The sequence below is a fragment of the Callorhinus ursinus genome, unplaced genomic scaffold, assembly GCF_003265705.2.
Source record: "Callorhinus ursinus isolate GAN/ISIS: 27379988/994484 unplaced genomic scaffold, GSC_fseal_2.0 scaffold14, whole genome shotgun sequence".
Lineage (NCBI taxonomy): Eukaryota > Metazoa > Chordata > Mammalia > Carnivora > Otariidae > Callorhinus > Callorhinus ursinus.
In genome coordinates, this window is record NW_027397076.1 from 6,091,088 (window position 1) to 6,118,972 (window position 27,885).

Here is a 27,885-nt window from a genome sequence, read left to right on the forward strand (position 1 = left end):
CTATTTCCAAAACATATGTGGAAACTCTAAGAAAAAAACCACAGCCTACAATAGTTAACATATTATTTATTTTTTAGCCGAGTAAACCTCAACCAACAAATCAATTACAAAAGTCATATGCTCAAGATTACACAAATTATTTTTTTAAGATTTAATTTATTTATTTGTAGAGAGAGAGCACAAGCAGGGGGGGTGGCAGGCAGAGGGAGAAGCAGGCTCCCCCCTAAGCAAGGAGTCCGATGTGGGACTCGATCCCAAGACCATTGGATCACGACCTGAGCCAAAGGCAGACACTTAACCGCCTGAGCCACCCAAGTGTCCCAAGATTACACAAATGATAATGGTAAAAAAAATTTTACTGGAAGGATAAGTTATTTTTGCCAAATTTGTGCCACTAAATAACACTTAAATTATTGATAAAAGAGGCTTTAAAATGACATTTATATATAAGACATAATAGCCTGTCATTAATGCTTTAGGACAGCTTAGAACCATCTCCAGCTTCTACAATAAAATGAAAAAGGTCAGACAGAACTATGGCCTGGAGTTCACAGAAATTAACAATCTAGAGAATGTATTCTTGTCCCGTCCCAATTTAACTACTAAAACAGTAGGCTGAAAGATTTCTATCAATTGTATAGGACCAAAGATACCATTTTGATAAAAATGGGAGAATAAGTTTCTTCACATGACCTCAGCGGCCCTCCTCTTATGCTCTTCGGGGCAGTATCTGTGCCGCAGTGGGAATTCAGCTCCTAGGCAGCATACAGTTAAAAAGATAAGAATCTTTTTGAAGAGTGATGGGGTGAGTAAAGAGGGACTTTAAGGAAAGGGCAAGGAAAGCTACAGCTGGGAGACCATCTGGACAAAAGTCAATTCATATTCCAATGCTCATTTTCTAAGACTAAAAATAAAAAAGTTAAAACACATATAAAATCGTGGAGTCTTAAGTCTTCCTCAGCCACTTAATTTTAGAAATAAACCATTTGCAGTTTGTTACAGAAAACAAGTTTTCCAGATTTAGAGAGTAATCCTAAAAACAGCTCCTAAAAGTATCAAAATTTGACAATATGTGAAATGTAGAAAATAACAGCTCTAGATTCCAGAGTACACGTGACCCCTCAGCAAGAAACTCTTTGGTAGATTATTTTAGCTCTGATGAAACTTTCACACTGCAAGATTAAAGATCTGTATTGAATATCATTAGCACCTGCTTCCAGAATATTCTAATTGATAAAAGTAGAGGATGGTCAACTTTGTCTGTAAAAACACTACAGAGAAATGGCAGTGGATCTGGGTGTCAGGCAATAGATAAGCTATATGAGACATCATTTGCTAATTCCAACTTCATAGTTCTAATTTCCCATTGAAATATCCATAAGAAACAAATACCACAGTTTCTGAAGAGGTAGGAAGTTATCTTTGCATTTTAAAACCCAGTCTTCACAGCGGGATGCAGGCAAATCACACACCTTAATGTGTTATGCAACAATCAGGAAACTTACATAGAAGTTCATTTCTTTGTGGGCATATCCCAACTTGAGTCAGTGCAAATTACATTACTCATCCCAGAGAGAAATACAAATTCATCAGGCCAAGTACAGATATAAAAATGAAGTTTCTCCATTCTGATTTACTCACATCACAACTGTTAAAGGATAAGATCAAAACTGAAGGAAATAACCTGGGGAAATGCTACTTCAAGGTAATTTTTAAAAATAATAAAATTAAAAATTAAAATTAAAAAAACCATGAACAGTCAAGTCTATAAGTTGTACCCTCACAGAAGAAAATCACTATTTTTACAAAAAGAGACACCTAACCATCCTTCACAGCCAAAGACATTGAAAGTTAATTTCCATATTAATTGGCACAAATCTGAAAACAGCTTATATATTATGTAATCAGAAGAGCTAAGGAACTGGTAGTTGTCAAGGTAAAACCAAGGGATGCTTGTCCAAAAGACCTGGCATACCCAGGAACTATTCGGATAATGACATTAAATAGTTTCCAGAATTACTATACATTTTAATACAATAAATATGCAAACCCCTACCACAAATTTTACAGGAAATGTTCATTGTTCCTAGAGTACATTTAATTGAGAAAAAAAAAAAAAGGCTTTGTCTTTTTAGAGTCAGGGAGGGGAGTTAGGAAATGAAGAAGTTAGTAGAATTCAGGGAGAAGATAGTAGAAATAAGAGTAACTACAGGTCAAAGAGATGGGAGATTGCAGGGAGCATGCAATGAAACCCAGCAATCCAGACACGTTAGCCCTCCTTCACTGCAGGACTAGAGCAGAGTCAAAACTGCAATTTCCCAATTCTTTAGTAACGTTGGGGCACCTGGGTAGCTCAGTTGGTTAAGAGTTCTACTCTCGATTTCAGCTCAGGTCATAATCTCAGGGTCATGAGATGGAGCCCCATGTCAGGCTCCATTCTCAGTGTCGAGTCTGCTTGAGATTCTCTCTCTCCCTCTCCCTCTGCCCTCCCCCCTCTCACACTTGCACACATGCAATCTCTCTCTCTCTCAAATAAATAAATAAAATCTTTTTTTAAAAAATATAAGGAGGCTCTCTGCTCCTCCCCGTTCGACAGACAGCCGCGAATTCTGGTGCAGTGCCAGCCGTGTCCCTGAGACACGATGGTGAAGGTCGGAGTGAACGGATTTGGCCGTATTGGGCGCCTGGTCACCAGGGCTGCTTTTAACTCTGGCAAAGTGGATATTGTCGCCATCAATGATCCCTTCATTGACCTCAACTACATGGTCTACATGTTCCAGTATGATTCCACCCATGGCAAATTCCACGGTACCGTCAAGGCTGAGAACGGGAAGCTTGTCATCAATGGAAAGTCCATCTCCATCTTCCAGGAGCGAGATCCCGCCAACATCAAGTGGGGTGATGCTGGTGCTGAGTATGTTGTGGAGTCCACTGGGGTCTTCACCACCATGGAGAAGGCTGGGGCCCACTTGAAGGGCGGGGCCAAGAGGGTCATCATCTCTGCTCCCTCTGCCGACGCCCCCATGTTCGTGATGGGTGTGAACCACGAGAAGTATGACAACTCCCTCAAGATTGTCAGCAATGCCTCCTGCACCACCAACTGCTTGGCTCCTCTGGCCAAGGTCATCCATGACAACTTCGGCATCGTGGAGGGACTCATGACCACCGTCCATGCCATCACTGCCACCCAGAAGACCGTGGACGGTCCCTCTGGGAAGCTGTGGCGCGACGGCCGAGGGGCTGCCCAGAACATCATCCCTGCTTCCACTGGTGCTGCCAAGGCTGTGGGCAAGGTCATCCCTGAGCTGAACGGGAAGCTCACTGGCATGGCCTTCCGTGTCCCCACCCCCAACGTGTCTGTCGTGGGTCTGACCTGCCGCCTGGAGAAAGCTGCCAAATATGACGACATCAAGAAGGTGGTGAAGCAGGCGTCAGAGGGCCCCCTCAAGGGCATCCTGGGGTACACTGAGGACCAGGTCGTCTCCTGCGACTTCAACAGTGACACCCACTCCTCCACCTTCGATGCCGGGGCTGGCATTGCTCTCAATGACCACTTTGTCAAGCTCATTTCCTGGTATGACAATGAATTCGGCTACAGCAACCGGGTGGTGGACCTTATGGTCCACATGGCCTCCAAGGAGTAAGAGCCCCCTGGACCACCAGCCCCAGCGAGAGCAAGAGGAAGAGAGAGGCCCTCAGCTGCTGGGGAGTCCCTGCCCCAACTTATCCCGCAAAACACTGAGAATCTCCCGACCTCCACCGTTTCCATCCCAGACCCCCTGAAGAAGGGGAGGGGCTTGGGGAGCCCTACCTTGTCATGTACCATCAATAAAGTATACTGTACCCAGAAAAAAAAAATATAAGGAGAGTGACCAAACATTGCCTGGCACATAGTAGGTGCTCAATGGTGGCTCCTAATACAAGCCTACAGTGTAGGCTTTCACATGGATTTGAAATTATTTGGTTTTCATCATGAAGCTGTGTATTTAACAAGTATAGTAGATAAGGTGGTATTGCCAACCTTACTGTTGAGGAAACTGATTTATAGAATGAGAACTGAGCACTTTTAACTGCAGGTGTTCCTTCCATTACACCACCACATGCATAGTTTCGAAGGGAGAGGCTAGTTTAGAAAAAAAAATGGCCACTTTTTAATAGGAGTAACTATACTGGGAATAGAGTCAGATATTTGTTGATTTCCACTTAACTGAGGCTCAATATTGATGAAGGAAGATCACCATCCAAGGTGTGAAGTCCTGATAGGAAAACAGGAAGGGCAAGTAGTTCTTTCATTTAAAAAACATTATGTAGCATTTACTTTGTGCCAGGCATGTTCTGTGGCTTCTACAAATACTAGCTAATTTGATCCTCATGACAAACTTATGAGATAGGTGTATTATTACCCACATTTTACAGATGAGGAAACTGAGACACAACAGGTAAAAAACTTAACCAAGATCACATGGCTAATAAGTCACAAAGGCACGGTCTAAACTCTGACTTCAGAGTTCAGGCTCTTCACCATTATTTGGAAACAGAAAAGACTAGACAACTCCATAATTTCAGAACTAAAAGGAATCTCAACAGTCAACTAGTCCAAGCCCTTCATTTTACAGATTACACTAACAAGGGAGAAGAGCCTCAAAAGACCACTAGGGCTATATAGTGAAGCTCTCAGAGGCCAGGAATTATGCAGATTTCTAATATACAGCCCTCTTCCAAATTCTCTAATGTTTACTGCCTATGCTAATCACTTAGAATTTAGCATCGGTTACCTTAGATCATTTTTCTTTTTTTTTAAGATTCTATTTATTTATTTGAGAGAAAGACAAAGAGAGCATGAGGGGAGGAGGGGCAGAGGGAGAGGAAGAAATAGACTCCCCACTGAGGGTGGAGCTCAACTTGGGGCTCCATCCCAGGACCCAAAGATCATGACCTGAACCAAAATCAAGAATTGGATGCTTAACAGACTGAGCCACCCAGGTACTCCAGATCATTTTTCTTTTTAAGCCCAAGGTTTACCTTCTCAGTTTGACTAAACGCCCTAGGGATGGGACTTTGTCTTCTACATCTTTGCAACCCTGTTCCCAACATGATGTCCTGCGCAAAAGGCTCCACGATGGCTTTAATAGAGATGAAGCCCCAGATGACAATGAAGCAGACTATGTTGGGTGAGAAACAAATATGAAAGGTTCTGCCTACTTTCAGTGTTTCCACTGCTTGCCCACCTTTCCTTTTTCCTTATTTAGAACAAGGGAAGACACACACACACACACACACACACACACACACACACACACACACACGGAGTCCAAGAAGCCTGTCTCTGTTTAAGGCTTCTGAGGTCAACCTCTCTGAGAGCTGGAAAGTAAGTCAAGAGATAGATAAACGGAGAGAAAATTAAACTTAATAAATTACCCTACAGGTGAACCCTGACAGAAGGCCAGTTATGTTGACTTAAGAATCCACTGTGTCTAGTCCTAGAGCTATCCTGAGTATAATTTAAAGCTAAGCTTCAGTGACATTAAACATCCTCAACCTTCCCATAAAGCACCCGATCAGGTTTGTCTTTCAATTCTCGACATCATTCTGTGGTTAAATCACGGTGGACTAAACCAACCCTCCCCATGGCTGTGATCATTGCCCTTTTCTCTCAGATAATCTAAGACTAAGAACCAAGTAGGAAGCACAGTTTATTCTTTGGGAAGTCATTTTCCCCATAATGAGCATGAAGAGGTACTTACCAAAATTTAGGAGTACCTTAAGTAACAGCTCCTTAGAAAATATTCTCTACAGAAGTGCCTAAAAGAGCAACCAATCACCTGGTTTGGGAGCTCACCCACCCCAAATCTGCCTGACCTTGAGAAAACATCTAGTATTTTGGGTAATAAAGCTCAGGAGATTACTCAAGCAACATTTTGTTCTCAAAGCATCACTCTCCAAGCACTCTAAAGCAACTTACACCCACACCAAACCCCTTCCTCAGGTGAAATCCAACTGTTCACAGCAGAACTCAGAAGTCTCAACTTTCTCAAGGCAACAGTGTGTTGCTGCTCCTGGAGGCTGAAGCCTTACCTCAGCACAGCGCTTGCACGTGGACTTGCTGAAGATGACTACAGGGTGGTTGTCTATATAGGCCTTAAGCCGGGCTCTGGGGTCGGAGATGCTTGTGCTGCTGGGCCCTGAGGGGCCACTCACACCAGTGGCTGGGTTTTCTGGCAAAGGTTGACTAGGGAGATGATCCTTAGCTAGAAGTAATGGAAGCAAAGACAGTAATTATCAGAAAGGAAAACATGATGATGCACTTCCTAATATTAGATTCACTCAGCAAGCCTTACAATTTTAGCCCCAACCACCAAAATAAGGAGTCTGAGGGAGGGCTCGAACATGGATTACACATTAAATTCTGTCATCTGACTGCAGACTCCTGGCAACTCACTGGATATTTCCAATTCGTTTTTGCTACATTTGAGATTAGTTCTCAGGGGCCCCTGACAAATGATAGCAGGAGACTGAACCTCCCTGAGGTAGGAGACTAAGTCACAGGTTCTGACACTGAGGGCCATATATTACCTCAGCCCCACCCTATCCATGGTTTAAATGTAGAGGGGCCAAAGATCAGAGATTACATCCCTTTCTCACACAGCCCTGCTCAGAGACACAAGATTGGGCGACTCAAGCCAAGGCTTACTTCTTTTTCTCCAGTTAACTTCAGGACAAGCAGACACAGGCTTTTCAGGCCACAGCATGGCAAGATTTAAAAAACGACTTTCTTCAGATTCTCTGTTTTCCTCTCCAGGATTTTTCTGCAACCCAGTCTGGCACCATAACAAATGTGACCCAGCTTTGTGGTATGTTACCCCACATGACACCACTATCATCCTGGGCGTCATTATCAGCCAAAGCCACTGACAGATTGCTACCTCTGGCTTGTAAATATTTTCAACTAGCTCTCTTCTCCAGGGCCACAAACAAAGCAAGCTCAATCCTACCCTTATTACCTGCTCCATAAGTTATTTCCTCTCATTTCTGCTTGTCTGAGACCTACTCATTCTTTCTTAGTCTCCTCATCATCTTCATAGTTGATATTAATGTTTACCCAGAACTAGACAGGGAGTTAATATTTGTATGCATCATCTCATTTAATCTTTACAAGGATATCATTATATAAACACTGCTACCGTCATCCCTATTTTGCAAATAAGGAAACAGACTCAGAGAGGTTAAGCAACTTCCCCACGGTTGCACAGCTTACACTAAGTGATGGAACTGGAATTCAAATGTACATTATAATTCTCTAGAACCCATACTTTTTTAAAAAACAGCTTTACTGACATATAACTCATATAGCATAGAATTCACCAATGAAGGGGTGCCTAGGTGGCTCAGTCAGTTAAGCATCTGCCTTCGACTCAGGTCATGACCCTGAGGTCCTGGGATTGAGCCCCAGTGTCAGGCTCCCTGCTCCGTGGGGAGTCTGCTTCCCTCTCACCCTTTGCCACTCCCCCTGCTTCTGCTGTCTCTCAAATAAATAAATACATACATACATACATACATACATACATAAAATTTTTTTTAAGAATTCCCCAATGGAAAGTACACAGTTCAATGGTTTTTAGTCGAAGTTGTGCAACCATCATCACAATCAAATTGAGAACATTTTCATCACCCTGCAAAGAAGCCCTGTAGCCATTAGAAGTTGTTCCCCGTTTTCCCCCAGCCAGCCCTTCCCCCTTTCCTACCTCTAGACAACCACTACTCTACTCTATGGAGTCATACAATATGTAGTCTTTTGTAACTGAGCTCTTTCACTTAGCATTATATTTGTTAAGGTTCATCTGTGCTGTAGCATGTATCAGTGCTTCATTTCTTTTCTATGGCCAGATATTCCATTGTATGAATATACCACATTTTTAAATCTATTCATCCATTGATGGACATTTGGTTGTTTCCGTATTTGGGCTGCTTCCACTTTTTGGCTGTTGTGAACAGAGCAGCTATGAACATGCGTGCACAGGTTTTTGTTTTGAATACCTGTTTTTAATTCTTTTGAGTAAATACCTAGGAGTAGAATTGGGTAATGTTAAATCTTTTGAGGAACCACCAAACTGTTTTCCAAAGCATCAGCATTCCTACCAGCAATTTTTAAGGCCCCAATTTCTCCACATCCTTGCCAACACTTATGATCTGCTTTTGGGTTCTAGCCATCCTAGTGGATGTGAAATGGTGTCTCATTGTAGTTTGATGTGCATTTTGCTGATGGCTAGTAATGCTGAGCAACTTTTCATGTGCTTATTGATTATTTGTATATATATCTTCTTTGGAGAAATGTCTGTTCAGATCCTTTCTGCATTTTCCAATTGGGCTATTTGTCTTTTTATTGCTAAGTTGTAAGAGTACTTTTTTTTTTAAATTTTTTAAAACTTATTTTCTTTTGAGAGAATGAGAGCACAAGCAGGGGGAGCAGCAGAGGGAGAGGGAGAAGCAGGCTCCTCGATGAGTGGGGAGTCGGAAACAGGGCTCGATCCCAGGACCCTGGGATCATGACCTGAACCGAAGGCAGACACTTAACCAACTGAGCCACCCAGGTGACCCTATAGAAAGTTTTTTTTAAAGCTAGTTAATTATAATTTTTTTAAAAAATAACCCCTATTATACATGGTTAAGACAGTGTCAAAACCCAAGTGACTGTTTTTTTATATACCAAACATTCAAATATTATTAATACCCGAAATATAGATAAAGTAAAAGGGACATAGAAATTCCCATATCTAATATGAAGAACGGGTGCTTCTTAAAGAAAAACTAAAATCTATGCCAATTAATTATAGGATCCCAAAAGAGCAATGGGGCTTGGTATTTGTTGCAGGACATTCCAGACCAGACCTTTCGTATCTGCCATCCATAAGCTGCACCAATGCCCTCCAGCCTCACCAATGACACTTCAAAATGTTTTAACTGAACTCTGGTTTTCATACTCTCTTTTCCATGTTGCTTATTTACACAACATGGAAATGAGTATTCTTAGTGGTAACATCCCGTGGAAAGAGAATCACAGAATGTCAGCACAAGAAAAACACTGGGGGTCAGTAGGCCAACTTATTCATTCACCTACTGAGGAAACTGAGCTCCAGACAGTAATTAATTGGTGTCAGAGTCAGGGCTACCACACAAGCCTCTTGATTCCATTATACCTTACTGAGTCCTTTGACTTCATGGGATGCTGACTCTAAAGGAAGGTGACAATTCCTTACATAACATCTATGCTAAGGTCACCACCCACCTATTAAGCTCAGATATCTGCCAGTACACGGAACACAGAAATCAAGGCCATCACAGGGAAAGGGATATCCTCTTTAATCAAAAAGAGCTGCAGTATTACTGGGGAGAGACTGTTCACCCCAAATAAACATAAAATAAACAAATGAATAGATAGATAAGAGATTGCCCAACTGTGGCACCTGGGTGGCTCAGTCGTTAAGCATCTGCCTTCGGCTCAGGTCATGGTCCCAGGGTCCTGGGATCGAGCCCTGCATCGGGCTCCCTGCTCAGCGGGGAGCTGGCTTCTCCCTCTCCCACTCCCCCTGCTTGTGTTCCCTCTCTCTCTGTCTCTCTGTCAAATTAATAAAAAATTAAAAAAAAAAAGCAGAGAGATTGCCCAACTAATCAAAATCATTAGAATTTTTCCTTAAACTCTCCCTCTGACAAAAAAGGTAAATTTTATTTTTAAATGTTTCCCCTCATTTTGAAATAAAATTTGAATCAGCATTCAAAGAAATATATTAAGTAAATGTGGCAAGAACAGCACATAACCATGTGGTTAGAAAAACTCAGATAAAGTTGTAATTATGAGTTTCTTTATTTTGCCCCAACTCTTATGCCTAAGATCAGTTCCTAATATTTGGATCAATAAAATACCTACTGTCCACTTGTAAAAACTCAAACCAAAAGTTAATAATAAAAGTGCTCCATACTTAACACTCATAAAAATTATGCACATCAATGAAAGAGAATGGATACCCAGGAAATAGACAAATACAGAACAATTTATGATGAAAAGACAGCACAAAACAATAAAGAAAAAATGTATTTTTTAAAATAGTATGGTAATCGGGCACCGGGGTGGCTCAGTCGGTTAAGCAACCTACTCTTGATTTCAGCTCAGCTCAGGATCTCAGGGTCATGAGATTGAGCCCTGTGTCAGGCTCCACACTGGGCATGAAGCCTACTTGGGATTCTCTCTCCCTCTCCCTCTGCCCCACCCCCCCTAAAAAAAATTAAAATAGCATGGTAATAATGGCTTGATAATTTGGAAAAAAGTTTTTTCACTTATCTCTCACTAAATAACAAAGCATGTTAAATAGAATCATTACCAGATCTCTAATGAGGTGATAACTTCCTAAACTTAGAAATAAATACAAAGGAAAAGAGCAACAGACTATATTGCAAAATAATAGTAATAATAATAACAATAATTTTTTAAAGCAAAAGAGCAGCCTAGAGAAAATACCTACATAATAAGAGAAAAAAAGAACTCAAGAAAATTGGTAAAGAAACAGCAGGACCACAAGATAAAGTGATTAAAGAACAGGAGCAACCAATTCATTAGAAAGAAAAGAGCAACCCTAGAATAAAATGTCTTTTTACTTTTCTTTCAAAATCAGAAATGCAGATTAAAGCAACAAAGTATCATTTCTTATATATTAAAAATGGAGGGGTGCCTGGGTGGTTCAGGCCTTAAGCATCTGCCTTCAGCTCAGGTCATGATCCCAGGGTTCTGGAATCAAGTCCCACATCAGGCTCCCTGCTCAGCGGGGAGCCTGCTTCTCCCTCTCCCACTTCCCCTGCTTCTGTTCCCTCTCTCACTATCTCTGTCTCTGTCTCTCTGTCAAATAAATAAATAAAATCTTTAAAAAAAAATAAAAATGGCAACTCCCAGTGCTGGTAAGTGTACACTGATAAAAGTCCATGAACATAAGGTGGCATATAATATAAGCTGTTACTTTTCTTTTTGAAAACAATTTGACAGTGTAGATCAAAAACCAATGAAATAGCCATACCTTTTAACCAAGGATTCTTATAGGAATTTATCTTAAAAACAAAAAATTTAAACTAATGAAAACATTATATTCATAACAATGACCCTCATCTCTTCATTGTCTCATAGGAAAAGCTTTTAGTAATTTTTATTAATACAGTTAGCATCATGTAGTTAACGGGAAAATTTCCAAATCTCTTTTCAACATGAGTTCTATAGTTTTAGGAACAATCATGTTAAATTCCTGTGAAATCCAATGGAACAAAATAGGCCACTGACCTATCAACATTCTCCATTCTCTACCTCTTGAACATGTGTATCACCTTTCTAAGGCAGGGACAAAGTTATATCTTGTCTCTTCTGCCTTTCTCTCTCCAAAGGCTAAACTGCAAACAGTTTGTATTCCTACTCTCCAGCCTCCTTCACCCCTGTCTATTCCCATCCTTAATCCACTCTTTTATTTTTTTTTAGATTTTATATATTTATTTTTGAGGGAGAGAGAGAGAGAGAGAGAGAACACAAGCGGGGAGGGGCAGCGGGAGAGGGAGAAGCAGACTCCCCACTGAGCAGGGAGCCCTATGTGGGGCTTTATCCTAGGATCCTGAGATCATAACCTGAGCTGAAGGCAGAGGCTTAACCGACTGAGCCACACAGGCGCCCTCAGTCCACTCTTTTTATCTACATATTACCAACACAGGATCATTGGTTATAGTAAAAAATTGGAAAACAACACATATCCAACATTTTTCTTGTTGGACAATAATTTTCTTGTTCTTCAGTAATTTTAATGGTTCTATACTATGCAAGATTCAAAACAATGTGGAAAAAAGAAAAAAAAACAATATGGAGATGGTTTGACATAATGTTAATTGCAAAAAAACAGAATACTAAATCCTATGTACCATAGTTTTATAATTACGTGAAACTTTGCATATAGGAATCCTGAAAAGGGATATGCAATACAGCATGATAGAATTATGCATGACTTTTCCTTTCTTGTATTTCTCAAACTTAAGAAAAATTTTTTTGCAAGACATAATAATTGGCCACAGATTGCAATATATGATCTTTAATTAGAGGCTCCAACTCACAACCCCAAGATCAAGAGTCACATGCTCCATGGACTGAGCCAGCCAGGTACCCCACAACTGAGTAAATTTTCATATGAACTTACATAGCATGATATTATTGTGTTAAGTCCACCTGGTTTACACGGAAGAGTACTTGTTCTTAGGAGACACATGCCGAAATTTTTATGGCTGAAAGTCATGATGTCTGTAATTTATTTCAAATGGTTCAGGATAAAAGAGTGTGTGTGTGTGTGTAGAGAGAGAGAGAGAGAGAGAGAGAAAGACTGATTGGGAGAGAGAAGGGGATGTAAGGAAGAAAAATAAAACAAATGTAGCAAAATGTGAATCTTAAGAAGAGAATAGAGCTATTCATTATATTAGTCTTTCAACCTTTCTGTTGACTGAGGGAATTGCTAGAATTGCTGGAATAATAGCCTTCAAAACTCTTCTACAGAGCCCATAATAGTATATTCCTGTTCAGATTTGTGGGAAAAGTCTGGCTCATTCGTCTTCATTCCATCACCTTCAGTCATGTCTCTGCACATGGCTGGTTTAAGTATGAAAAACTCAGGAAGTTGAAAGGCAGCCCACTTTGGGTACATCAATCTGTAGCTAATAAGGAATCTCTGGGACTGATTTCTTGATTTCCTTTGTTCAGGCAACATAAACATCTCCTAGACCAGGGCCCTCAAGATGTGGTAGGCATACCCCTGGAATCCCTGAGCTCAAAACTATTTTCATAATAATAAGATATATTTGCCTTTTTCACTGTTGGCATCCTTAACAATGTGAAGGGGTACTAAGACCAAAAGTTGGAAAACCACCAACCTTGACGTTTTGAAAAATTTGAAAGAAATAAAACGTGAAAAGTAGAGTTTCCATAGGAGCTAAATTTTTTTTATTTAGGACTGAAAAATAATATTCTTCTCTTAAAACTAAATAAAGTAAACACAACTTGGCTTCTCTTCCAAAGCCCCCAAAACTAATTAGGATGAGGCAGTCCTTCAATCTAGGCCTCTCTTAAAAAAATTTTTTTTAATTGCTTTTATTGTCGTTGTTAGTTCTAATTCCATGCCACTTAAATTAAACGTAGCCAGAAGTAGAAAAAGGAGGAGGGGAGGAGGAGGGGGAGGAGGAGAAGAAGGAGTTAGGTGGCTTGACTCCAACTAAAGAACAAACAGATTCAACATTCCCCTCCTTTCTTGGTCCTCACACATTGCCCGAGGGTCCAGAGGCCTGCCTTTCTATGGTGTGCTCACAAGGACAGAAAACCAGAAGCAGATCATTATTAGAGTTGACCGCTTAGACTTCTGAGAGCACCAGGTCAAGGCTGTCAAAAGATGAGAGAAGTGGCTCATAAATTTCAGAGCAGAGAAACAAGGGGGAAAGCAAATAGGAGCCCAGCAAAGGAAAGCAAAATGGCAAAGTGAAACACATACTAAAACTGCCACTTGTTAGAACTCGAATTTCTGCCATTAATAAGCAATACGATCACTTCAAATGTGATGATAAAATTTTTATAGCACTCCACTCTGCCCACTGTCATCACTTTCTGGTTTGTAGATGTCACATGCATGTTTTCACCCCATTGTCTGCAGTTAAAAGCATCTGGACAATAAGACATCGGAAGAAATCTAGGATTTCTGCAAATCCTATAGCTCTTAAGCTTTTAATTCGGCTCAAGAGTTTTGCAAACACACCACTACTTTTAGATTTATTTTAAAAAATTAACAATATTAATAGTATTTTATTCAACCCACAAGACACACAGAATATTATTACACTCAGGTCTAGTAAGTTATTGAAATAACTTGAAATAACAAGTTATTCCATAAAAAATCTAAGAGTAGGGAAGCTTTAATGAGGAAGGATGACATGATCTATAAAGTGAGAAGACAAGATAATTATGTGTGCTTTTTAAAGTCTGCAGGGTATGAGACATGCTAGAAAAATAAAACATAACATAAGAAGGAAGACTAAAGACTCCTTCATAGGACATGATGATGACTTCTCTGATGCTGAATATAATAAATATATCTTAGTTTTTAGTAGTATTTATTTGCCAAATTAAAACAAAACATTAGGATGCTTTTTTAAGCCGCAAAGGGATTTTTAGTTCTCACAAAGAACTTGTCATGTAAAGTACTTACTATGTTCCGGGCAAGCTGCTACAAACAGGCCTACAACATCCTGAATATAGCTCTTCTTTATCTCCTTCAGAGGAGTCTCATTGGAAGGTTAAAATTAAACCTGGGTTGTGTTGAAGGTCCTACCTACTAGGAATTTCCCACTTGCCTTACCCCACAGTTGTATGCTAATGTGATTATATGCCATGTCTAGGATTTGGTAGCTATATGAGCCTGAGAATACACATTTGAAAGGAAGTATCTCTTCTCCAAATGACTGATTTATGGTAGGAGAAAATACGCCAGAAGCTCAAGTGTGTCGTCACTGGAAACTGACTCTTCTTGTGGGGGTGCAAGGGGATGGGAGTAAGGTTAGTGTTGTTTACTGGGTCACTCAGCCCAAAGATTATCCTGTCAGGGTTAGAATCTACTACAGGACCTTAGAAGGCTTACTGAAGGACCAAATGGAAGAAGAAAAAAATCCAACTTCCTTTTACCTAGCTGTTAAATTTCATATTGATGCTATTAATAAGAAAATCATTTTAAAGGAAATACTACAGAAGTTTTTTAAAATCAGAAGCATAAAAACATAAATGATGTTACATGAAAGAATAAAATTGAGAAGTCTTCCTTAGTATGTCCTTCAAAAAATGACTTTCAATGACTTGAGAGATATATCTTTGATTTAATAATGCCTTTTGGATTTCAATTTCTTCAGCTGTGATATGAGTTGGTCTAGATACATACAAAACTTCTGCAAATATGCCCTTTGTGAACATAAAGCATCTACATGGGAAAAAATGTAGATGCTACCTTTGATTGTATAACATACCCACTATAAAACCTGAATTATAGTCACTAAAATATAAAAAGAATCTGTGGAAAATGACACCACTGATCCCTCACACGCATGTACATGCACGCACCCGCGCGCGCGCATGCACACACACACACACACACACACACACACTCCCCTACTAAATACCACTTAAGAGCTAGCTAAAAAGCTCTCACCTACACTAGACCATTAATTCTTATAATTTCAATAAACATGCTTCAAACATTTATACAGAAAATATTTTGCATTTTTCATATTCTTTATGTTATCTAATGAGTGTTAAGACTAGCCAATGAATGGAGTAATAGTACATTAGAATGTCCAGCCAATGTGACCAACACTAGGGTTTTGAAAAAAATGTCTCAATCTTTCCAATTCCCTCAAAAAGGTTTAGAAACAAAAGATAAGGTGGCATTCTATTTAAACAGATTTTTTCTAACCCCAGGGCTTAAGAGAAAACTATAGAAGGCAGATGTCTTTAGAAGTCCCTCTGATTAGAAGTCAGTCCCTCTGATTCAGCAACATTTTCACATCACACATCACACACATAACACACAAAGAATACCAGGAGGAGAAAAAAATTAATAAAAGTTACTCTACCAATCTACACAGTCTTGTCCAGAAAATACAAGAGGAAGGATTATTTTCCAGCTCATTTTATCAGGCCAGTATTACCCTGATACCCAAACTAGACAAGGATATTAAAAGATAATAAAACTATTGACCAATATCCCTCATAAACAAAGATATGAAATTCCTCAACAAAATAATGGCAAATTAACTCCAGCAATATATAAAAAAAATAATAATACATCATGAGCTAATGGTGTTTATCCTGGGGATACAAGGCTGGTCCAATATTCAAAATTCAATCAATGTAATCTACCATATTAATGGTCTAAAAAAAAAAACCACCACGATCAATTGTATGCCAACATACTACATACGTGAAATGGACAAATTCCTAGAAAGGCATGCTACCCAAACTGACTCAAGAAGAAATGCAAATCTGAAAAGACCTATAACAAGTAAAGAGTTGAATTAATAATGAAGAAAACTTCTCACGGGGCACCTGGGTGGCTCAGTCATTAAGCGTCTGCTTTCAGCTCAGGTCATGATCCCAGGGCCCTGGGATCGGGCCCCACATCAGGCTCCCTGCTTGGTGGGAAGCCTGCTTCTCCTTCTCCCACTCCCCCTGCTTGTGTTCCTGCTCTCATGCTCTCTCTGTCAAATAAATGAATAAAATCTTTAAAAAAAAAAAAAAGAAAAAGAAAACTTCTCACAAAGAAAAGCCCAGGCTCAGATGCCTTCATTAGTGAATTCTAACAAACATCCAAAGCAGAATTAACATCAATTCTTCACAAACTCTTCCAAAAAAATAGAAAAGGAAGGAACATTTCCTGACTCAATTTATGAGACCACTATTACCCTGAAAACCAGACAAGAACATTACATGAAAAGAAAAACACAGAACAATATTCCCTATAGACACAAAAATCCTCCACAAAATATTAGCAAACCAAATCCAGCAACATATAGGAATAATTATGTATCAATGACCTAGTGGAATTTATCCCAGGATTAACTTTGCATAAGTTGATTTAACATATGAAAAAAATCAATTGATGTAATCTTATATTTATAGAATAAAAAACAAAAACCACATGATCATCTCAATAGATGCAGAAAAAACATTTGACAAAATCTAATAACTTTCATGATAAAAAAATACTCAGCAAGCTAGGAATAGAAGGAAACTTTCTCAACCTGATAAAGGCCATCTATGAAAAACCACAGCTAACATCATACCAAATGGTGAAAGAGGGAATGGCAAAAATCAACAAGGCAAGAAATAACAAATGTTGGAGAAGTTGTGGAGAAAGGGGAACCCTCTTACACTGTTGGTGGGGATGCAAGTTGGTACAACCACTTTGGAAAACAGAGTGGAGGTTTCTCAAAAAGTTAAAAATAGAGCTACCAAAACCCAGCAACTGCACTACAGGGTATTTACCCCAAAGATACAGATGTAGTGCAAAGAAGGGCCACATGCACCCCAGTGTTCATAGCAGCAACGTCCACAGTAGCCAAACTGTGGAAAAAGCTGAGACGCCCTTCAACAGACGAATGGATAAAGAAGATGTGGTCCATATAGAAAATGGACTATTACTCAGCCATCAGAAAGGATGAATACCCACCATTTGCATCAACATGGATGGGACTGGAGGAGATCATGCTCAGTGAAATAAGTCAAGCAGAGAAAGTCAATTATCATATGGTTTCACTTATTTGTGGAACATAAGGAACAGCATGGAGGACATTAGGAGAAGGAAGGGGAAAATGAAGGGGGGGGGAATCAGAGGGAGAGATGAACCATGAGAGACTATGGACTCCAGGAAATAAACTGAGAGTTTTAAAGGGGAGAGGGGTCGGGGGAAGGGTTAGCCCAGTGATGGGGATTAAGGAGGGCACGTGCTGCACGGAGCACTGAGTGTTATACACAATGAATCATGGATCACTACATCAAAAACTAATGATGTAATGTATGGTGACTAACATAACATAATAATAACAAAAAAGAAAGATGTAATGCTTTCCCCCTAATATCAGGAATAAGATAAGGATGTCTGCTCTTGCCACTCCTATCCAACACTGTACTGGAAGTTATAACCAGGGCAACTAGGCAAAGAAATAAAAGGTATCCAAGTTGAAAAGAAAGAATAAGACTATCTATAGTCACAGATAACAAAATCTTCTATGTAGAAAATCCTTCTATGTAGAACACACACACACACACACACACACCCCTCTTAGAATGAATAAGCAAGTTCAGCAAGGTTGTAAGATATGAGATTGAAATAGAAAAATCAATTATATCCCTATATATGAACAATCTGAAAATGAAGTTAGGCAAGCATTTTTTTTTTCCCATTTACAATAACCTCAAAAAGAATAAACTACTTGGGAAAAAGTTTAACAGGCCACACTGGGATGCCTGGGTGGCTCAGTCAGTTAAGCGTCTGCCTTGGGCTCGGGTCATGATCCCAGGGTCCTGGGATCGAGTCCCGCATCGGGCTCCCTGCTCAGCAAGGAGTCTGCTTCTCCCACTGACTGCTGCTCCCCCTGCTTGTGCTCATTCTCTCTCTCTGACAAATAAATAAATAAAATCTTTAATAAATAAATAATAAAAAGAGGGCAAGACCTACACATTGAAAACTACAAAACATCTTTGAAAGAATTTAAAGAACTAACTAAATGGAAACACATCTCAAATTCACTGACTTTAAGATTTAATATTGTTAAGGTGGCAATATACCCCCAAATTAATCTATAGATTCAATGCAGTCCTTATCAAAATCCCAGCTGTCTTTTTTGCGGAAATTGACAAGCTGATCCTAAAATTCATATGGAAATACAAGGGACCCAGAAATGCCAAAAGAACCTTGAAAAGGTAGAATAAAGTAGGAGTACTCACACTTCCTAATTTCAAAACTTACTACAAATCATGAGTAATCAAGATAGTGTGGGACTAGCATATGGATAGACATACAGATCAATGCAATAGAATTGCAACTCCAGAAATAAACTGTTATATTGATCTTTGACAAGGGTGTCAAGACAATTCAATGGGGAAAGAATTGTCTTTTCAGCAAAAAACTGGATGCCCATATGAATGAAGAATGAAGTTGGACCTTTTCCTCATACCATACATAAAAATTAACTCAAGATATATCATACAACTAAATATAAGAATTAAAACTATAAAAATCTTGGGGTGCCTGGGTGGCACAGTCTCAGGGTCGTGAGACTGAGCCCTGTGTCAGGCTCCACACTCAGCAGGGAGTCTGCTTGAGAATTTCTCTCCCTCTCCCTTTGCCCTTCCCACTCATGCTCTTTCTCTAAATAAATAAATAAATCTTTAAAAAATTTTTTTAAAACTATAAAATTCTTAGAAAAAAACATGATAGTAAATCTTTGTGACCTTGGATAGTTTCTTAGATACAACATCAAAAGCACAAGCAATAAAAGGAAACAACACATTAGACTTCATCAAAATTTTTATTTAAAGTTTTGTGCTTCGAAAGACACCATCAAGCAAACTTAAAAAAAACCCTCCAGAATGGGAGAAAATATTTGCAAATCATGTATCTGATAAGGGACTTGTATCTAGAATATATAAAAAACTCAGGATATTTGTCAAATAGCCCATCACAAAATGGGAAAAGGGTTTGAAAGATATTTTTCTAAAGAAGATATATAAATAATCGACAAGCACATGAAAAGATGTTCAACATTATCAGTCATTAGGGAAATGCAGATCAAAACCACAGTGAGATGCCACTTCACAAACACTTGGATGGCTAAAATAGAAAAGATAGAAAATAACAAGTGTTAGTAAGGATGTGGAGAAATTGGAACTCTCATACATTGCTGGCGAGAATGTAAAATGGTATGGACCCTTTGGAAAACAGTTTGGCAATTGCTCAAACAGTTAAATGCAATTATCCTATGATCCAGCAATTCAACTTCTAAGTATATATCCCCCCCAAAAAGAAAATGTGTCCCCACAAAACTTATACACTACTATTCACAGCAGCATTATACATAACTGCTAAAAAGTAGAAACCCAAATGTCCATCAACTGCTGAATAAATAAATTGTGGCATATCCATACAATGGAGTATTATTCGGCAACAAAAGGAAAAGAAGTACTGATAACATGCTATAGCATGGATAAAACTTGAAAACATACTAAGTGAAAGAAGCTAGTCATAAAAGAATGTACATTATATGATTCAACTTCTGTAAAATGTCCAGAAGAGGCAAATCTATACAGATAGAAGATAGGTTGGTGGTTGACAGGACTGGCAGTAGTGTTTACTGCTAATGGGTACAAGGTTTCTTTTAGGGGTAGTGAAAATTACATGGTTTCACACTGAACTATGCACCTTTAAATGGTGATTTTTTAAATAAATCTTAAAAAAAATAAATCTACTCCTTCCCCTTCTCACATTACTCTGCCCACACCCAGAGCCAAAGATGTTGATTTGACTTTGTTTTGTTGCGTTGCTTTAATAAATACAATTAGTACTCTTTAGCAAGTCTGTTCTGGCTGTTGTGCCCAAAAACCAGCTGCCAGACACACACTGGCCCAAGCTTTTCTCCTCCCTCCTTGCCATCCCCACCCGTGGCTGCCTCTTAGTGATACCAGAGAGTTGTTACTGCTATTCCCTAGGCTTGACTGAGGACCAATCCCCGTTCAGCTTCCTTTTCATTCCACTTTGGCCTGGACACCCTCTCTTGCCCAGAGAGATCAGCTCGACCAAATCCTGAGGATCATGTTACCAGTCTAGCAGATCAAATCACATCCAGAAAGATACCACGGAATCCTACTACAAACGGGTACAAAGAAACCCTGCTCCCTGCTCTCCTAACATAAAGATCGTTTAGCCCAGGGGCGCCTGGGTGGCTCAGTTGGTTAAGCAACTGCCTTCGGCTCAGGTCATGATCCTGGAGTCCCGGGATCGAGTCCCACATCGGGCTCCCTGCTCAGCAGGGTGTCTGCTTCTCCCTCTGACCCTCTTCCCTCTTGTGCTCTCTATCTCTCATTCTCTCTCTCAAATAAATAAATAAAATCTTTAAAAAAAAAAAAAGATCGTTTAGCCCAGTATTACATTTCTGACAAAACGTGATGGGGTGGAGAGCCACTTACCAAGTTCTAGTTCCTTCTACTACCCTCCCATACTTCATTGATCTCACTGTATACATAAAAAAAAAAAAAAACCAACCCTAGCCGTTGCTCAAATACGTACAATTACTTCCTTAAACCTAAAACAAACATGATGACCAAGAGCACGGTACCCACTTCAAAGTAAATCCTTGTGATAAAGCATTCAGTGAAACAATCATTAACTGGACAGAGAGGGGTGCAAGTCTTCAATATGCTCACTGCGGTTTAGCGGTTTAAACCTTTCGCAGGCTTCGGCACAAACCTGAAAAGGTAGTCGAATTTGTGCAGTACATTGGGGAGGGAGGAATAAGTAGCTTAAAATACCAGGAAATAAGTGAGTGTTAACTCCACATTAATCATAACTATGATATGGTATAATATCCATGATCTTAAGAAAAAGTATCCAGGGGAGCCTGGGTGGCTCAGTCGGTTAAGCGACTGCCTTCAGCTCAGGTCATGATCCTGGAGTCCCGGGATTGAGTCCCGCATCGGGCTCCCTGCTCGGCGAGGAGTCTGCTTCTCCCTCTGATCCTCCCCCCACCATGTGCTTTCTCTCTCTCTCTCATTCTCTCTCTCTCAAATAAATAAATAAAATCTTAAAAAAAAAGAAAAGAAACAGTATCCAAAGCTTGGACATAAAGGAAGAGGATGACAATGCCATTTCAGTGTCATACTGGGGTATTATGCAACAAGCCCACTGAAGGACCATTCAATCCTTTAAGAGAATGTACCTGTTCTTGACTTTGCTGTTTCGTTAGTGTCCAGACACTGAAGTTCTGTTGTTTTCTAAAGATGTTATTTTTAAGTAATCTCGACACCCGGTGTGGGCTCGGACTCACAACCCCAAAATCAAGAGTCACATGCTCTACCCACTGAGCCAGCCAGGCGCCCCCGGGGACACTGATGTTTTATGTTCACTTGTACGCGTCTGTCCAGTAACACCAGAGGTTACAGTTTTATTGCCCTGTGGGACATTAACCAGTGTTGTAACTACTAGCAAATTCAATTCAGCAATTCTTTGACCAATTAAGCCTCTATTCCTTGGATTCTCCTTCAAATCAGTAGCTTTGCCACCAACTGATTCCTTCATACATTTAGTTTAATAAATTTTTATACATGTTCATCTTATTTTTTACAAGAATCATGTTTTTAACTTTTTGAGAATCACACTTTGGTCATTACACTGTTCATTCAGTCATTTCTCTGTGTTGCATTCCTATCTACAAAACAAAACAAAACAAAAAAAAAACTGCTTTCTGCCCCAGCTACTGCTCTTACACGTTCAAAAGGGCCCACCTTCTCTTCCCGAACCTATGCCGTACTGATACTACACATTCGCAGACCATAATGACCTGCAATCGTATCTTGTTTGGCCCTCAGGGTTTTATTTAATTGAATTATTGCTGACATTTATAAATGGAAAGAAGTCACAAAAACAATAAATAAATATGGATTTCTAGTTTCTCCTGAAAAAATCTAACGGTCTGGCAGCACTAGAGTCATCTTCCCACCCAACGAAGGAGAGCTGAGCCCCCTTTTAGCACATTCTAGTCTCCTTGGTGATCCTAGTCTCCACCGCTCTCTATTGTTACCTGCCTGTCCTTGCAGTGAATTTAAATTTTCAATCCCTCAACTGTGGCCTGTCCATTATTCTCATAACAAGCTGATTCTCAGTCTATCCCACCTCACACCACCTGTTCAGCTCAGTTTTTCATCCAATAGACACTGACATCTGAAGTGCCTGTGTCTCTGTGTGTACACATGCCTTACACACACACACACACACACACACACACACATTCAATTGTGGCAAAAAATAACTTTTAAATATTGATCGAAAGTTGGTGCGGGTTGGTTGAAAATCACCCGCGGCTTTGGCCATGGCCGCGGGTGAGATTCAGCGCCTACAGCCATCGGGGGCCTCAGCTCACCGCCCACTCGTCCCTGTGGGCAGGTGAAACCCAGGCCCCGACACGCGGAAAAAAAAAAAAAGAAAGTTGGTAGCATATTTTTAAGGCATTCTCAACACACCTGACAGTTGAGAGCTGAAAACCATTGCACTGTCATTTAAACCAATAGGTAACAAACAGTTTTTCAACACCAAATAGAGATTCATGATAGTGCTTTACAGCTGTACACATGTAGACTAGTTTCTTTTTCTTTTTTTTAAAGATTTTATTTATTTATTTGTCAGAGAGAGGGAGAGCACAAGTAGGGGGATGGTCAGGCAGAGGGAGAAGCAGGCTCCCCACTGAGCAAGAAGCCCAGTGGATGTGGGGACTGGATCCCAGGACTCTGGGATCATGACTGGAGCTGAAGGTAGACACTTAACCGACTGAGCCACCGAGGTGTCCCATATGTAGACAGGTTTCTACCAGCAAAGTAAAGCTCAGAGCTTAAAAAGAGGATATAAGGAATATTCATGAAATACTCAATAATGTCGTATGAAGGTTTAAAAAAAACCACCTTACACATTAATCCCTTCTTTCAAGGGCTTAATACAACCGCAAATCCAAAATATACTTTTTAAAAAAGCCAAATTTAAAAGCTTTAAAACTCAGAAAACATTAATACAAAGAGGTGAACATTTAAGTGTGAAGATTCAAACAATGACCAAAGACTTTTATTTAAATCATCAGGCTAATGTGGGCTATGAGCAAGTTTTCCCTTGAATTATCTAGCCAAGTTATGCAATACTAACTTCTGACTGCAGATTCCTAGTGTGTCAGTCAGGATGACTTTAGTTTCTATACCACAGATTTCAATTTCCTCTTATTACATCCTCCACCCAAACCTTAACCCCACTGCTGAGATCAGGAGCCTCTCCCTAGGAAAAGGTGGGTTCACTCTGGCTCAAACCCTTCACTCCCATGTTCTCAGACCTTGGTTCAAACAGAATCCCCTGAAGCACCAAACATGGCGATTCCTGGCCCAACACCCTGAGACTTGATTTAGTAGGTCTGGGATGGAGGCCAGGAAAATGAACTTTTAACTTACACATACCCACCCTTTATCTAAGTAATTCTCTTGCAGGTGGTCTTAGGATACACACTGACAAACACAGTCTCCTTGCTTCACTGGAGAGAGCAAGATGGAGTCATTCATGTCAAGCAGGGGCCTGTGCCAAGCGATGATGTAAACACTTAAGGGTACTGCAGCTACGAGATACTGCTGAGACCAGCAGCAGCTGACACCCCAGAACTGATAAAAAGCAGAAGCAGAGGAGGTCTGCAGGGGCCCAAGACTGATTAAATCTCTCTAAAAAGGGAGGATTTCTGCAGCAAACTGTCAGACTTCTCAGACATGAGCCCTCTATGTCTGACCACTTTAAAAAGGCAGCTGCCGCCAAAGGCTCTGCCTGATTGATCTCTGAACAGGGCTGAGATCCTTCACTGCTTGAACATCACAAGCAGTAAGTGTGGAGGGCTGACCTGGACTGGACCAAGGGCTTATCTCTACTATGCGCCCACAGGCTGACCTCATGTTTGGTTTATTAACTTCTACCCAATCTGTTATCGTTTATCGTGTGCTGTGTAAGAAGCCAAGTTAATCATATCGTGACATGTCATTTGAGTTTGGAATCCTGAACCTGCTTTATAATTATGTTAACCCTGCTTTATGACTGAATAAAGCTGACGCTGCGGAAAGACACAACTTGTGTGTGTGCCTCCGTGGTGTGCTTGTGACACTGGTCAATGTTAGTAACATTGGCTTTTGGAAAATTTCTCACTTACAAAAAGTTGTCCTTTGCCATATGGACCATATGGATACATTTACGGAGTCTCAACCATCTGTAAGGCAGTGTGTCAAGGACTGGGAGAGATAAAATAATGAACAAAACACATTCTTAACTCTCACAAATCCAGCAGGAAAAATAAATGTTTACAAGTTAATTAAAATAGAATGGAATATGTGTCATGGCAAGAATACAAATTAAACTCTAAGCACTCGGAAGTTGACTCCCTCTACCATTCTCTGCCAGCATCTGGTACCCATCCATCTTTATGATTATACACGATGACACAGCATTTTCCATGCCCTTCCATGGGACTGTATGTTCAAAGGGCTGAGATCATGCCTTGTTCACTCCTGAGTTATTAGCGCCTGATAAATAATAAATACTGGGTTGAAGAGTCATTTAATCATGAAATTCTTCATCATTACAACTTGGCCCAGATTGTGAGAAACTTCACATTAGATTCTGGCTGCTCATTTAGGAAGTCAGTTCCTTGAAACCTAGCCATGTAATTTCACATTTGGAGGGAACTTACAGAACATGTGGTCCAGCATGTCACTAAATTTGGTGTGCAGATCATTGGTGGTACTCAAGGAAGATAGTTTCTAGAATGTTTATAGGTGATATATGAAAAAAAGTTTTTTTAATTTCAGTAGGAGGCATATCTATGTGTGTATAGAAAATAGAACAAAGCAGTGCTTTTCATAGATTAATGCTTAAAACAGTGCTAAATTTATTTCAAAAAGTAAATATAAAACAGGGGAAACTTTTATGCTATTAGAAATCCTAGTGGTTGCCGTTGGTATGAGAGTAAGAGGCATGAGGGGGGCTTCTGGGGTACAGGAAATGTTTCTTTAGCTGGGTGCTGGCTGCACAGGGATGGTCAGTTATAAGCTGTATTATGACAACTGCTCTCTTCTGTATGTACAGTATATTTCAATCCAAAAGTATTTTTTTAAGTGGATGTAAATAGTAAATAAATGATAGCACGTGGACACTGGAAAAATCCTGAAGGTGATAAAGGAAAGGTAAATTTGGGACACACAGACTCAAATTCCACTGTGTAGATGAGAAGAAACTCAAGTGATTGCCACAAATTAGCTGCTTGATCTTGAGCAGCTGCCCCCACCCAACGTTCTCTCCCATTCTTCCTTTCCCCCACCTCATGTCCTCTATTCCAGCAGGATATGCACCCTCACTGTCTCCACGATGATTTTATCAGCTGCTCCCCGCTGCCAAATCCAACTCTTCCAAGGGAGTTGCCTTCCCCACTTGGCTGTTTTTACCATTCCTCTAAGCCCTTCACCATATGGTACCTTGTAACTAAATTGTAAGCCACGGAAAGACACAGATCCTACAGCATTTAAAACAATTCCTTCTGGGGCGCTTGGGTGGCTCAGTTGGTTAAGCGATTGCCTTCGGCTCAGGTCCCTGGATCGAGTCCCGCATCGAGTCCCGCGTCAGGCTCCCTGCTCGGCGGGGAGTCTGCTTCTTCCTCTGACCCCCTTCCCTCTTGTGCTATTTCTCATTCTCTCTCAAATAAATAAATAAAATCTTTAAAAAAAAAAAAAACAATTCCTTCTATTGGGCAAGTTACTTTTCCGGGTCTCACTTTTAACACCTGTAAATCCGGGGGGTGAGGAGGCAGTACAAAGATAATGATCTGGGGTTTGGAGTCAACAATTGCCTGTACCCCTGCCCTACCACTTACTACTGTGGAACTTGAGGCACGTTTCTTCGTCGTTTTGTGCTTTAGCCGCTTCACCTGTAAAATCAGGGTTATGATAAACCTATCTTTTAGTGTTGTTGGTAAAGTGAAACAAGATTAGCCGTGTGGAGTGCTTGAAACAGTGCTGGTAACTGCTGGCCATTATTACCATCATCTGCAAAGTGGAGAAAATACAAGCGCCTTTCCCATGCCGGAGTCACTGAAAGGATAGAGTGGGCTGGCGCTGCCAGAAATGTGCCTAAGACTCTGGGGGGAGAAGACGGGGGAGAACAGGAAGATCCGATGAGTCTCGAAGGCGGAGGGTGTGTGTGGGCATGGGGGTACACGGGGCCCACCCACGACCTACCAAGTCAGAATCTCCGGTTAAACGGCCCAAGTTTCCCCTTGGCGCTTAAGCTCCTTTGATTTGGGCTTCCGTCCCCCGGCCCCCGGGATCCTGGCTCCTTGACAGGTGAAGGTGAATTCCCCTTTGAAACACGGTGCTTGGAACAAGGGAGCATCAACGGCCCACGACCAAAAGCAGCCCAGTAACCGCCTTCGGCCTCGCTCGCTCGTGAGCCCTCTTCGGGCAGGTCCTGCGGCCGGCACGCTCCTCCTTCCGTCTCCTACCTCTCGCAAAGCTACCGGCCGGGCGGGCCCTTCTGGGGGCAGACTTGGGGAGGCCGCTCCGCGCCGGCGGCGGGGTACCCTGGGCGCCTCTCGACTCCCCCGCGTGGCGCGCGTCGGCCGAGGCCCGGGGCTCCCGGGAGGCGTGGGCCGTCTGGAGGCCGCTTCCCGGTCACCGCACGCCCTTGGCCTGCCCGGCCCCGCGCCCTGGGCGGCGCCTTCGCCCTCGCTCGTACCTGGCGATGGGCTGCCCCGGCCGCTGTGGCCGTTGCCTTCCGGCTGGGGGCACGCCGCCGCCTTCACCTTCTTGCTCTTGACGCAGCCCATGGCGCGCAGGGCCCTGTGGGAATTCCCGGCTGAGGGCAGCAGCAGCCGAGCGGAGGCCGCGCGCCCCCTGCCGGCGGAGGGCGGGGCGTCGGTGGGCGGGGCGTCGGTGGGCCACACCCTGATGCCCACGCCTCCTCTCTTTCAAGCAGGTGGATTTTTTTCACATTAAAGTACGCTCACTAAAGATAAGTAGGAAAATGTGAAGTGGAAAGAAGTACGAAAAAGGCATTATCCAAAATCTTATCTTTCAAATTACTGTGCCGCATTTACTATTTCTTTCCAGTTTTTTTTTTTTACCCTCAATATTTAGTTTTGCACCCAGGTTTTCACCTAATACTAGCATTTTTCTATGCATAGTCCTGTAAGTCCCCCAGATAACTTCTTTGCTTCCACTCTCATCTCAGCCTGACCACTTAATTCTGAAGATTTTATTAATTGAGAGAGAGAGTGCCTACGAGAGTAGGGTGAGGGACAGAGGGAGAGGGAGAGAGAGCGAGAATCTCAAGCTGACTCCCTGCTGAGCACCTACCCCACCCCCCCCGGCTCGATCTCGACCCTGAGATCATGACCAGAAGGGAAGTCAAGAGTCCATCACTCAACTGACTGAGTCACCTAGGCGCCCCTGATCAATTTATTTTAGACAGAAACCCGCTCACACCATCCTCACCTCACCTGCACCACTTACCA

The 27,885-nt window shown here is 41.1% G+C and overlaps 1 protein-coding gene and 1 non-coding gene across 2 annotated transcripts; both read left to right on the forward strand.

Moving 5' to 3' along the window:
• Positions 1 to 2,608: 2,608 nt before the first annotated feature.
• Positions 2,609 to 3,852, forward strand: LOC112831878 (glyceraldehyde-3-phosphate dehydrogenase-like). Its single transcript, XM_025882342.2, has one exon. The coding sequence runs from the start codon at positions 2,643 to 2,645 to the stop codon at positions 3,642 to 3,644; it is 1,002 nt and encodes a 333-aa protein (XP_025738127.2). The 5' UTR covers positions 2,609 to 2,642; the 3' UTR covers positions 3,645 to 3,852.
• Positions 3,853 to 22,650: 18,798 nt separating this feature from the next.
• LOC112832123 (small nucleolar RNA ACA64) lies at positions 22,651 to 22,777 on the forward strand. Its single transcript, XR_003210324.2, has one exon. It is a non-coding gene; the product is annotated as a small nucleolar RNA ACA64 (small nucleolar RNA).
• Positions 22,778 to 27,885: the final 5,108 nt, after the last annotated feature.